The following is a 14,195-nucleotide window of genomic DNA, read 5'->3' on the forward strand; positions in this document are numbered from 1 at the left end:
CGTGGTACGGGTTATCCGTGGTAGGTACGGGTTAGCTGTGGTATGGGTTAGCCATGGTACGGGTTAGACATGGTACGGGTTAGCTACTGAGGCATTCCTTTCGGGTTAGCTGTGGTATGGGTTAGCCATGGTACGGGTTAGCCGTGGTACGGGTTAGCTACTGAGGCATTCCTTTTGCTTTCCCAGGGTGAAGAAGGGGACCAAGGACCCAGTGGTGAAGTGGGAGCTCAAGGCCCTCCAGTAAAGTATTTCCTCTTAAATAGTGTTATCCATTTGCTTTATTATGTCTTACCTTTTTTGTTCTTATTGTAAGAAAACAGATGTTATAAAATCTCCACATGCCTTTCTCTTTATTCTGCCATGTGGTCCATGAGTGAAAGTAGAATTATTTAAGTCCCTCCAAAAAGCTACATTATTGCTTGGCACAAAGCTCTAAATAGTTCAGTCGAAAGGCTTATTTTAAAAAGTATTTCCTGTCCTAAGTCTTGTGTTGTGCTTAGGTTGTGCACATAGTTGGGCTTTTGTTTGTTTGTTTGTTTTCTTGTTTTGTTTTTTTTTCTTTGTTGTTGGATTTTTTTGTTTTGGTTATTTTTCATTGGTCTTCCTTTCCATGATTTTGATGACTTCAGCCTTGCAAAGCTAGAATTTCTTTAAAACATGGTTAACTGTGAAATTCAGGCTTAGATAAGACTTGAGGATGAAGTAGCAGCCACTGAAGAACAGAATTTTTAAAATTATTTTTTCTTTTTAACTTTTTTGCCTTTTTGCATGCCAAAGAAGCATCCTTCAATCACACCTATGATTTTGGAATCATTTTCTTTTCCTGCTTCGATACACTGCTTTGTTCTGGCATGTACCTCCTCAGCTTGTTTCCTTGTGAGGAGCTCTTCTTATGGTTACCACAGCTGAACAGGCAGTTTGGTAAAGTTCTTCAATTGCTGTGAAATAACACAGTAGATTTAAAAACCAATTAGAGATTGACTTACTCCCCACCCCGCATTTTTTTTTTTTTTTTTTTTTAATGCATTACTCATTTGAATTCACCTTTTCACCAGTTAACGACCTTACAAACATGCTTTGAAATAATTGATTAAGATGTAGGATTCATAATATGGAGAAAGTGATGTTAGATAGACAACCTGTGGCCAAGAGGAGAGACACAGACAGAAAGTCTGTAGGCTCTGTGGTGCTTTCTTGTATGTTCTTTACCTAAAAGAATGTAAGGTTCAGATCCATAGAATGGATTAGTAGTCTGGTCTCCATGGCAACACCTGCAATCCTGCAATCCAACACTTTTCTGTGATGCATTGACAAGCAGACTTCCATCAGATAGCCCCCTCTGGGAGAGATGTCACTTTTGTTTGACAGTAGTGCGTACCACAGCATGCATATTTCCATCTCTGATGTTGGAACAAGGGTTAGACTGTGGGTGGGTCTCTCCCTTGTAGGCCTGCTGTAGTTACTGTTGCATTATCATGATTTTTTTCATGTTTTGGGCTGACACAGCTTTAAATGTTCTGTGGAAGATTCCATCTAACTTCATTTGGAGCAAGTAAAAGGGCTGCCCGTCTAGAGACTGGTCAATCAGTAGGTTTGCCTGTGCTGCACTGGAGTGCCTGTAACTGTTTCATTAACACAGCTGTAAGAGCATTCCTGTTGCAGGGCAAACACCTATGGCTGAGGGTTTGGTCTCTGCAGAGAGGAAACATGTCATGTAGTTTCAGTCTCTCAGGAAGAGGAAAAAATTGAAGCCAAATTTCCCATGAGACTGTATTTTGACGGGAAGTGATGATAGTTCCGATACACTCTGCTGCGCTTGGATGTCTACTCAATCCAGCCTCTCAGGTGTGGCAGGCATATAAACCTGGCACTTGTATTCTCAAAAACCTTGCTCAATTGTGCCTACCCCTAGAGTTCTTTGAAATGTGGTGGTACCTTTCTCCTGCATCTGGCCTATACGCCGGTTAAGACAACTTCACCCTTTTGCACATCTGGCCTTCATGTGTTCCCCTCACTCAGGCTGCACAGGGAGAATGTTTCAACTCTGTGGTAATGGAGAAGAGAAATCAGGGGGGTTTTCAGTCCTTAAGGCATATTTGTGATTGTAGCATTCAACCTGATGGTTTTGTAAAATATCAAATTACTATATAAATTAAGAGTTCTAATACAGAAGTAGCTGGATTTCTCCTTCTATGTTAAGAAAATATAAAATAAGCATAAAGAAAGCATGTCTTCTGTCTGAAAACTTAGGATAGTTCTGATGAAAAGATTTAAGCATAATTTGTATATACTTTTAATTTCCAGGGCATCCTAGGTGTAAGAGGTATAACTGGTATAATGGGACCTAAAGGTACCAAAGTGAGTATTAACCTTTGTTTCCATAAAATGGCCTGGATAAAAAAAATCTACACCCCTGAATGTTTTTAAAGCTTATTTAAATTTCTCCTTTTTCCCCCCAACATTTTCTTTCTCCTGTCAGCTCTGTTTCCATAGCTACTTTACTTCTGGTTAGGAAGAAAGGCAGCTTGGCCATTGTCATTAATGAAGCACACATATTCTTTACACCTTTCCCTCTGATGCTTGGATTTATAGTATTTTGGCATGTGTGCAAGTATGTAGTTAGCAAGGTAGCAAGTTATAGCAGTTATAAACTATAACACATTTTAATTAAAGCTAAACTTTATTAAGTAGTCCCTCTTGTGATTTGCATCTTCTGAAGGCTTTTGGTTCCACTGTCCCAGTTTTTTCCAGGATTTTTTATTGACAGCTTGTTCTTTTTCAATTCTTTCTGTCTCTTAGATCTTTTGTGCCTTAAATTAGGGATTCGTGTGTACATGGGCTCTGACTTTGCTGGGTGATTTTCCTGCTGTTCATCAACATGTTTCTAACTGCTATTTCAAAACTGTTACATCTGTAGCCTGATATCTTGCTAAATCTCTATGGCAAAAATTTTGGAAGGAGTAAAGTGTAGCAATTGTGCCATTGTCTCCTTCTCCAGAAATGAAACCACGGAAATCTTATTCTGTGATCGTCTGTGTTCAGCAACAACATCAATTTTTTCCTGATTATGAACCTTCTCATGAGTGATGCTTCCTCTCAGACACCTTTGCTAAGCTATTACTTTCTTTGCTTTTCTGGCTTTGTTTGTATCTTCTAATTCTTCATAGTTAGTTGCCTACATTTTCATGCTGTTTTGTCTATTTGAAATATTTATTACATCTGACAAAGGAGTTCCTTATTCTCTGTGAATCTTTGAAAACATATTTTCTTCTCTCCATTAAAAATAACTTACAGTATAGCAATTGCATTGTTTCCTTGGAACATATGTGATAAAAATAGCTGCACTGCACTTGATCATTTCTGTTCCCATTTGGACGCTATTCTATTATGTGGTGAAGAATATAGTATTAAGGTAGGCACAGATATTTTCTAAAGTACCATGAAAAGTTCTACCTCCTCTATCTCCAATGTGATTTTTTTTTTTTTTTTAGAGAATAAACTGTCATTTTGAATGACATATTTCCACAGTCAAAAATAATGGCTTTCATAACCATAATTTCATAGATTTAAAAAAATTAAGTTTGCCAAAATTCCTTTGTGGCATTTTTTTTGTTTTTCATTTTTTTAAAATTAGAGCTGTAAGAAAACCTTGGCTGTAGAGAATTTGCAGCGCCCAGAAAACCAGGAGGGAGCATAAGTTTTTAGTGTTTCAACACTTCATTTTAATGATTTGTATTATCTCCTTGTTTTGCAGGGAGCTCGTGGGCTTGATGGTGAGCCTGGTCCTCAAGGTCTTCCTGGTGTACCTGTAAGTAGAATAAGTTTTAGCCAAATACTTCCCAGGGTCTACCCAGTTAGCTACTAGGTCCTGAAACTTTGTGGCTGTGAATCAGAAAAGCCTCTGATTAATCCTTGATTTCCCATAGATGAAAAAATGATATGACAGTAATGTCAAGTCCAGAATCTCTTACTGTCCCCAAGGAGTTATGGGGTAGACATTGTCATCTTTTCATTCTTTGTGAATGCTACCACGCATCCTGTTGTTGATTTACTGGAGGTTTTAGCTAATACTACAAGTAATTCATTCTGGTTTTATTGCTAAAATAACTTTTTTTTCTTGTAGGGGGATCAAGGACAGAGAGGTCCACTGGGAGAGGCAGGTCCAAAGGGAGAAAGGGTGAGCACAGACAAATTTCAACTCATGTTCAGTTGCAAACATGGGTTATTTATAGCATATAAACATGCAACATAATTGGTACTCTCAAAGTAATGGCATCTGAATTTGCATCTGTCATTTCAATGTGTTTATTTTAATTTTTAAAAAGTATTATTATTCTTAGGGCCCTCAAGGTACAAGAGGAATAAATGGTCTCCCTGGGCCTAAAGGAGAGTGTGTATGTATATTTCATTTCTTTATTTGCTTCATGTCGTGCTAATTTGTGTATTAGAGTGCTTGGGTGAAATGTCTCTAACGATACATTCATATTTTTTTCTTTTTTTTTTTTTTTCTTTCAAGGGCTTACCAGGAGTTGATGGCCGGGAAGGGATCCCTGGAATGCCTGGAGCAAAAGTAAGACCCAGTTGGCATATATCCGAGCTTTGGTAGAACCCTAGATTTATTCAGTCATTTATGGCTTTTTATTGTGCTGCTGCCCAAGGTTTTATGGACCTAATTAGGGCCACTGAATGAACTTTCCCATCCTACAGATCCAGCTCTGTGTTCCAGAAATAAAATTTTCCATTTTGTTTGATTTGCATAAATTACAACTTAAAATGTTTTTTAGGGTGAACCAGGAAAACCCGGAGCTCCAGGTGATGCAGGGCTTCAGGGACTGCCAGTAAGTATCTGGTATTTTACCTTTGAATGTTAGCTCAGTTCAAACCACAAAACCACCATATATAGATTAATTTGATGCTGACGTTGGAGTAATTTAAGTGAAAACCTAAGCAAAAGGCTCAGGAAGAATATGTGTAAATGCAAGAGGAAATTCTGTGTATCCAAAACTTCTGCACAAATGCCTAAACCTCCTGATGATACGGTAGTAAAGAGCTCAGTCTCCTCCGAACAAAATGTTTGTGGCCAGTTTGCAATTCTTTTAGGGTTTGTTATACCTGAGACCCCGTGGATATGATGGTGTGACCCCACAATTAGTGCTGGTCTCATTGGATTGACTAGGGCCAAAGGGATTCCCAGGGTGAGCTGGAAGATCTGACCAGCCAGTCTAACCTACCTTAGGTGAACAATTGTCTCTTTTTGATACTCTGCTGGCTCAGCCCATCTGGAATGCATCACACTCACACTTCTTTCTGTGGGGTGGGGGGTGGGAGGGAGAGGGGGAGCAAGTTTTCTAGTGTATCCCCTGTGGTGAAGTTATAGGGCATCAGTAGCGCGTCATGGACTCTTTCAGAAGGTAATTCTTGCACATTAACTGAACGAGTTTGAAAACTGTGCCAATTGTCAAAAGCTAAATAGAAACTTCTTTGGAACACTATGCTATAGGAGTAATTGCTCTGAGGATATAGTGGGGGAGCTTTATTAATACATAACTGGAAGTAAACTTGTCATATGAAGTGAGCTCTTAAACTTGGAAGAAAATTTGGTAAAAGCATATGTGCTATGAGCTGTATCACACAGAAATGAGGAGGGGATGAAATGCATACAGAAAGCATCCATTAAATTCTCTACCTCCAGTCTCAGAATACTGGGAAAAAGAATCTATTTGTAGTCTAAGACAGAAAAAGCCACAACGCCTCACTCTTCCATGCTCCTTTTGCCAATTTATGAAGTAGGAATAACACTCCTTATCTGGTAATTTGTAAATACAAAGAATTCAAGCTTGGTCCGTTCAAGGATTAAAACAAAAAAGTTAAAGGACTAGAAATACTTTAAGATGAGAGAGATGTTCTTTAACACCATTTCCAATTCCCTTAACAACAAATAAACTCTGTAAATGTTATTTCTTTCAGGGTTTACCAGGCTCTCCAGGTGTAAAGGGCATTCCTGGCCCAAAGGTAAATCAAATTGAGTATTGGCTTTCTTATAATACTGTACTTGCACTTATCAAGTTCTAAAGTATTCAGTGAAATTGTTAACTTTCTGTTGTAGTAGGTGACAAGTCTTTGGCTGAAAGTATTAAATATATTCTTTTATCAACTTTGTCCTGTGCTTTTTCATGATTATTTTGCTACATGATATGGTTTTAATGCTCCCAGGCATTAAATAATACCTTAAAAAAGCCATTTCCTTTTAAATTTGTGGAAATTGTTGCTAAAGGAAGCACGTGACATGGTTACCTCACTACAGTTTGAAATGAGGGGTCTCATAATAATATTTATAGCTGCCACCAAATTGAAGCATCAATTCCAATGGAGTTTAAAAAGGTACTGTATGATTGAGACTATGGAATGCTTTAGACAATGATGTTTAAGGTTAGTTATAAGTAATTGAAAAAGAAAAATAGATTACATAGAATTATATTGTTCTTCAGTATTTGAGAGCAGCAGTCAAGTCTATTTGGGGTTTGTCAGTATGTAAACAACAAAAGAACTAAAATCTGACTTTTGAAAAATTAGATAGAAGGAATTAGGTGAAAGTTAAATGAAAACTAAAATAAAGATGGAAGCTAAAACATTAATGTGGCTGACTTTTTTTGATTTTATTGATTTCCTTACTTTTTTTTTTTTTTTAAATGCAACAGTAAACCATTGGCTTAGCTAATATTTTTCACATTTTGTCCAACAGGGTAACAGAGGTCCACCTGGTGTGCCAGGTTTGATGGGAAATTCTGGTAAACCGGTAAGATCATTGATCTTATTCAAAAAATCTAGAAAAATGAAAAGTTTTGCATTGGACAAGAAATGATTTTTCAAATTTGTTGTGTTCTTCCTATCCTGAAAATAGGGTGAACGGGGGCCAGAGGGAGAAGCAGGTCCGACAGGACCCCGGGGGCCACCAGTACGTATTGCATAGATCTCTAACTGAGCATGTGTAATATTGTAGTGTCTCAACTTACGGTTGCTGAAGCTAACGGTGAGGTAAAAAAATTATTCAGCTCACGTGCTAATTTTTCAGGTAAATACTAGGTGTTTGTTAACCTATTAGGTTGATACTAGGTGTTCTGTACCCAGGTGGTTGTGCAGCATCACACAGAGAAATCCAGAAGCGCATGTCCTATCATTGTTTCTGGCTTCGATGATAAATTAGTTTTTAAAACTTTGTTTATATTTTTCTGGTCTTTGTTTTTAAATACGCTGAATGAAAGTCCAAATGGAGTGAAAGAGGGTAGTTTGTGAACAAAAGCGCTGGAATCAAGGATCCAGGCTCTGCAGCCAATTGCTTTTGCAAGCTTCTGTCGTGCCACTGGTACCCTGGGGATACTTCCCTGGATTGTTCCGAGCTTCTGCTATCGTGCAGTGACATAACAGCTTTACACGTGCTGGTGTATGCTTGTCCTCACAGAGGGCTTAGAGAGTTACTGATAGGGATATATTTGTAAGGGTATTTCATGGGTCAGGAACATCTTCTCCAAGTTAACTCTTCACACACAGCAGGGGTCAGACAAATAATAGATTTATTTTTTTTCCTGTTTTCTTATGTGGTTTGCTTTATCGTGTGCTTGATGCACTAATGCATTAGATTGCATTTATTTTAGACTGACTCTTTGTAGGAGTGCTGTGCTGCCTATGCATCCATAGGCACAGCTGCCTATGGATGATATCAAAAGAAGATTGTATGAGCATGTACTTACTAGGATGGAATACAGGTATCTTCAGCCTCCTGTATAGCCAGCTTGCAAACATTTATTTTTGTTGTTTGTATTTAGAAGTGTTGGGTGCACAGAAAAAAAGTTTTCAGCCCTGTTCTTCTTAAGCTGATATTTTCTATACTTGTAACAGGAACAAGAATTATAATTGAATCAGACCAAAGTAATTGCCCACTCTGATAATGCACTGTAATCTGCTGAACTATGCTTTTAATCCTTTCAATGTGAACATGAATTTACAAAATCAGCAGTCCATAGAACAGGAGTTGACACGCAAGGTTAATTATTAGTAACCCTGTAGTCAGACAGAAATACTTAATGCAGATTAAATACAATGATTTTTCTGTTTATCATTCTGGAGACCAGCAAGACATCTGGATATCTTGCCTTTATTTTCTGTCTTTACAAAGTGCACTCATTTTGGAAGATACGTGCTCATTAGAACAAAAGCATAGAAAGAAAAAACTTTTGGTCAATACAAAACGGAGAAAGACAGTGAATTAAAGTAATTGGAAGTTTTCATGTAGAACATTAAACAGTAATATAGTTCCTTTAAAGCTATAAAGAGACCTGAATAATAACTGTATTTAGCTTCCTTCTGCTCAAGACTACGGACAGCATATGACCAGAATGGCTTTCAGTTTTCCCTTTGGGAACACTGGAAAAAACATTGCTTTTACACAAAAACCTGGAATGATCAGGATTTTTTGTTCAGGAAGATTACAAGGTTAGATTATTGAACCTCAGTGAGCTTTAGTCCAAGTTGAGTTTGTATTTATTTTCAGGACAGAATAGAGTGTTTTCTCTTTCTCTTGCAGCGTGTATGTGTAGTAGATGCATTTGAGGCTCAGCTTTTAGGGCTCTACCCTTAGATTTCCAGGAAAAAAAAATAAATCTGTTGGTTAAATAATTCTACATGCCATGTAGAAAAACAACTGGAAAAACATGGAAATTTTGTCTTTTGTTTCTGAATCAAGCATATTCTGCATTCCACTCTAATTGTTTTGCTGGTTAACCTTATGTTTGCTTCACATTATGCTAGCCAATCCAAGTAATTACCAAACTCATTTGTGATTTAAACCTTTCTAAACCAGCACTCATGGCAGGTGGCCCAAAGGAAGCAATTCTTAAACACCAGCGTGTCATTCCTAATCAGTGGAATTTAGCCATGCTCCCTAAGCTGCTTAACCATTTTCTTTCATATTTGCTGAGATCTAGTAAGATCTCATTTTTCATATTGTGTCTGCACGAAATACTGACCCCTGCCCTGTTTTTTTAATCTCTTTTCTTCAGCTATTTAACCTCTAAATTGCTAACATTTGGAGAGCATGTACCCATCCTGTGGCTTTACCTTTAAAAGAGAGCTTGGAACATTTAAGTAACCATTTAACTTAGAGTTCAATGCTTGCCTAGCAAATTGAGCAAACTAGATTTATATGCAGGCCAGCATATATATATATTTAAGGATTTAGGATGCAATACATGTTTTCCTAACATTAGGAACAGAGATTAAGTATTTAGCTGCCTAAGATTTGATACTGTGGTCCCCTCTGAGAGACTTCTGAGGGGCCCTGGTTGGTTGGGCTGACTTGCTCTGTGGAGGAGCCTTCATCTCCCTGCTCGTTATAAAGAGAGTACCTTGGATTTGGTACTAAAATGTCAGACAGGAGAATACTGTTTTCAGCATCTTAAATTACTTTCAGCTAAATATTTTTCTGAGTCTTTAAAGATATCTTTGTCTTGCCTACCCTGAGATGTATCTTTGGTTACCCTAACAATCATAACTAAAATCTAATTTTTCCCTATCTTATTGTTTTTTCATGACTCTAGCTGAAATAAGGGTTATTTTCCATAGCTGGTATTGGTGTAGTGATATTACTACTGTGATAGGATGATATGTCCTTGCCTCAGTTTATATGATGTGTTTAGATATTAATGGAGAAGTTTGTATATATAATTTCAGAGGTGTTCCACAAGCAGTGAGTCATAGTTTGCATTTAAGATGACAGCTAAAGGGGTTAACATTGCACAGTCTATAGCAGAGTCAAAAGAACAAAGTGGGTTTCATCCTGCCAGGTATGCTTTTTATCCAGTAAACCTAAGCTTCCAGGTGGATGCCACTAAACCTTCTGACCTTCAACAGTTCTGCAGCGTGGCTTGTACAGGGTGGCACTTCTTCCTTTCTTACTCACAGACTACATATCCCAGCCACACCTGATTCATATCTCCAGGCCTCTCCAGGTCTCATACTATCCACCCGTCTCCGCCAACAGCTTTCCTTGCCTTTCCGGCATGCCAGACCTGTGGATGTCAGCAGGTATCCCCATGTTGGCTTCTCCTAAGCAGTGTAGATCATAACCTGGGTGAAGAACGCACTGTTAGGGAGTTAGTGTACTGAAGCTGTCCTAGGCTTCAGGTAACGCTACAGATACAGCCAGTATGAAAGGTCCCACTCCTTTATGCCCACAGTATCACCCTTGAAGGGAATGGCAGCTACTGGGCAGATGCCCAAAGCCACAGTTAAGAGGAAGGTACATTGCCTGCTAAACCATCTCTTACCACTATCCCAAGGAGTAAAATTTAATTATTTGTCTGAGAAAAGTGCATTTAAAATCTCAGAGAAAGTTTGCTGTATATTTGCTCTTCTAGCAAATATACAGCTTTTTATTTTTGGATGCTTTTTAATTCTGTGCTGAAGGTCAAAGGAAGAGTCCTGTTGATGCTTCCATGATAAATTATTGCATTTAAACTAATAATTCCTCTGAGATTTTGGATGAAAAAAATAATGGTATGTTGAAGCCTCACAAGCATATAATTTATAAATGGGTTACATTTTGCAAAAGACTTTGAAATACTAAGTTTAAAATGTTCATTCCAAAATGTACTTTGCTTATTCTTTTTTATTCTGCACAGATTTAATTCTCTGTGGCACTGCTGTTTAATGTGCTAAAAATTGGTATGATATATATTAAAAGTCCCAGCTCACGCTAAACTAGAGTAGCTTTTTGCCCTCTTAACGTGTTCCACCTCTAGGAAAAGCCGCTGTGTAAGAAGGGCTGAGGACATGGCCTCATGTAGAGAGCACAGAGTAAGGTTTCATCTCACAGATGTCAACACCTGAGCCAGTTATTGCAGACTCCCTCTGATAGGCTGTGGAACAACGAAGATGCTTCTAGGACATGACTTGTGGTGTATTTTAAATGTTTACACGAGGACATTTCAAGATGGCTTTTTCTCTTCATCCCCTATGAAGGGAACCAAGAGTAAGTAGTTGAGCATAAATCCTACCCCAGGGCCGTTTCAGTCAGGTATAACCTAGAGGAGGCTTTACAATCTTTTAAGTTAGGCCCACGGGATTCCTGATTGTTCTTTGGGTTACAGTTCCCTGCTTACTTGCTAAAACACAACCACTCCACATCTTCTAACGGTGGCCCTTAGTTTGAAGTAATCTTCAAACTAAGTCCTTACAGATGTAATGTCAGCATCTACAGGAAATACTGTCCTTTTGTATTCCAGTCTTCTGTATACTAACTTTTTTTTTACCACTTTAGAAAAAACATTGGTGTTTCAAAAAAGGCCTGTAGTGTATATTTGGTATTTTCTGCATTTAAAATCAAATGGAATATTTTTCTTGTGTTTGGTATGGCCAGCACAACCTTTGATGTGTTTAGGAGGTTTATTACATGATTTTTAACTCTATGGAAGGTGACATTGGTTTATTTGTTGGGTTTTTTGGGGGATTTTTTTTTTTTACAGCTGTATAGAAATCAGACATGAATGTTATAGTATATATGAGGAGACGAGTTTCTAATACTGATCATAATACTAATCATCCTCTTTTCTGCATCAGAAATGTAGTAGTATTCCAGGTTGGAGATGTAGTACAGAATTATGGGATTAAATAAGAAATTTTCAAAAATGTTGATGCATATTCTGGGTTGTAAGATGAAGGTGATTTGGGGGGCTTTTTTTTTTTTTTTTAACATAAAGAAGCTTCAGAAATCAAAGTGCTTTAAAAGGATAGTGATTTTAACACCATAGCAGATTTTAAAGGAAACTAATGAAAAAGTCTGTTTATGTCTGGTTCTCTGATCTCTCCAGGATACCTAATTATTTTTTGAATTGTGGAGTTAGTTTTCCTAAGCTTGTGTGAGAACTTGTCATGGCATTTATGACCTGGTGTAAAAGGCCATGTCTGCCATCTCCTTTTAGTATTGAATATGTCACAATATTTCACAATATTTTCTTATTATGAAGAAAATATATGAATTTAAAATTATCTGTTGTATGCAGCACTAGAATGCTTAGATCTGCCTTTATCCATATTTTCTAAGTTACATATTACAGGTTATCTACTTACATATTTAATATCTTCAGTTCTTGATATTTTATGATCTTAAATGCTGTATCATGCTTTTGTAGCACATACCCCTCATGTATTCATACAGTGAAAGTAAGAAGAGTGTCTCAAGTGAGACAGGCATGTGTTGGGACAGTATTTGAATTTATTTGTACAGGTGACAGTAAATTTATACATCTTAATGAGCTGTTCTGAAAGGTTTAATCATAAGAGACAAAACCCCTTGAGAAAGGTACTTTAGTTTGAAAATGGTTTACAATAATTGAAAATTTGACTCAATGACAGGTTTACCCAGAGTATATATTCAAATGGCTGCATTAGGAGATAGAGTTATAACATGAATAGGAATATGATGATCTGAATGGATAAACATATCTGAAGTGAAGATATAAAGTAAGAATCCAGTAAAAGCCATATTTATACCTATCACCATTATGAATGGGGATATTCAAAGGTTGTCCTTCCCTATAACAGTATAGACTTTTTTTTTTTTTAATCTAAATGATTTTAAGCATGACTTCTGCATGCACTTTTCACATTTGTCCATTGTTCACGTGGGATCATGCTTTGAAGTGTGCGGTTGTGTGAGAGTTGAGCTGATGAAACTAAGCAAAAGCCTAAATCTACACGTGTGTCAGAGTTGACTTAGTGAAGTAAATGTGTTTGTGCCAGGTAACTCTCAGGTCCAGTCCCATAAAGGTAAGTGTAATCACTTAGCAGAATGAATTAGCTGAGGACTTCATGGTGTGTAATCACTTAGCAGAATGAATTAGCTGAATCACTTCTTGCCACCTAAGTGTTGTGTGCCATTGTTAACTAAAATTGTTTACATTTCTCAGGGAGTTTCACTGTTTTTAATGTATGTGATATTTTTGCACTAATAAATAGAAGTTATGAGTAAAGCCAACTGCTAAGTAGTGTAATTCACTAAACACTAAGAACAAAGTCGTACTTTATTCCCTGTTCACAGGAAATAGTTCAGGAAATAATGATGTCCTTGTTTCCTATAAGGGCAGCAGAGGGGAGCCAGGTCCTTCAGGTCCTCCAGGTTTACCAGGGAAATTGGTAAGCAGTTTATTTCCATATTCAGTGCTTGTATTTACTTTCAAGAAGCTATGGTATCATCTGGAACTACACTTACCCATTTATCTGTGCAGGGAACTGAAAATAATGTTGAAACGAGTGACTGTTGAGTTTCTTTTTCAGTCCTCTGTGACTGTGCTAATATTAGCAAATGCTGTTTTAAAGTATATGGAGATGTGTGGGACTTTTTCTTCGGTTTAAAAAACCATAAATCCTGTGATGTGCAAAGTTGGGTTGCACACTCTTGTGTGGACTGTGTGTACTGGGGGAATGGGAGCAGTGAAAGACCAGCTTTCTGCTAACAGCTGCATGAAACTAATGAATGGAGAGGATTATGAATACCACCTTTTACCAGAGCTCTAGCAGTGTTTACACAGTAACAGTCAGAAACATCGCTGGCTGAAAGAACCTGCTGTTACAGAGGAATGCACAAATCATAGAGCACAAGGTCTTAGGAGGTATTTTTAAGAGAACCAGACTGTCGTTGAGGGACTGGAGGGTAGATATCTCTATAAGCCATTTCTCTTGTGTTTGTCAGCAATAAAAACATAGTAAGATGCCTTTTAAAGGTCTGTATTTTGGATGAGCTCTGTTTTCCTCAGATAATCCTCTTTCAAGTTAGGAGTGTTCTGTGAATAAGATTCTGCCCCATCTGCTTGTCAGGGTATGACTCTTGGTTGTTCATTCTGAAACAAATTGACTAAGTTTATACTTACTGGCTTATTTTTACAGGGTGCCCAGGGTGATATTGGACTTCCTGGACTGCCAGGTCCTCCAGGTCTACCTGGTGGTAAGGGTGACCGGGTAAGAAATGCAGTCATGCATATAGACAGCAGTTTGATGTCAGGAGTAAATACAATAATTGGAGCATTGTTTGCAGTTTTTTTTATAGGAATTAATGTCTGGCTTCTTGGTTTGTATGTAGGAAAGTGGTGCTCTAGGTGCCCATTAACTACTTGTACCTCATAAAATATACAGGAAAAGTCTTG

General features: G+C 37.7%; 1 protein-coding gene across 1 annotated transcript in view; it reads left to right on the forward strand.

Moving 5' to 3' along the window:
• The window catches only part of COL9A1 (collagen, type IX, alpha 1), a 55,094-nt gene that overhangs the window by 27,175 nt on the left and 13,724 nt on the right, over positions 1-14,195 (forward strand). The window contains exons 19-30 of the mRNA XM_014936974.1: positions 187-240; positions 2,305-2,358; positions 3,755-3,808; positions 4,124-4,177; positions 4,341-4,394; positions 4,517-4,570; positions 4,785-4,838; positions 5,968-6,012; positions 6,743-6,796; positions 6,902-6,955; positions 13,135-13,188; positions 13,939-14,010. Coding sequence (XP_014792460.1) covers positions 187-240; positions 2,305-2,358; positions 3,755-3,808; positions 4,124-4,177; positions 4,341-4,394; positions 4,517-4,570; positions 4,785-4,838; positions 5,968-6,012; positions 6,743-6,796; positions 6,902-6,955; positions 13,135-13,188; positions 13,939-14,010 — 657 coding nt within the window. The remainder of the gene's footprint in view (positions 1-186; positions 241-2,304; positions 2,359-3,754; positions 3,809-4,123; positions 4,178-4,340; positions 4,395-4,516; positions 4,571-4,784; positions 4,839-5,967; positions 6,013-6,742; positions 6,797-6,901; positions 6,956-13,134; positions 13,189-13,938; positions 14,011-14,195) is intronic.

This window comes from Calidris pugnax, unplaced genomic scaffold, assembly GCF_001431845.1.
Source record: "Calidris pugnax isolate Ruff unplaced genomic scaffold, ASM143184v1 scaffold12, whole genome shotgun sequence".
Lineage (NCBI taxonomy): Eukaryota > Metazoa > Chordata > Aves > Charadriiformes > Scolopacidae > Calidris > Calidris pugnax.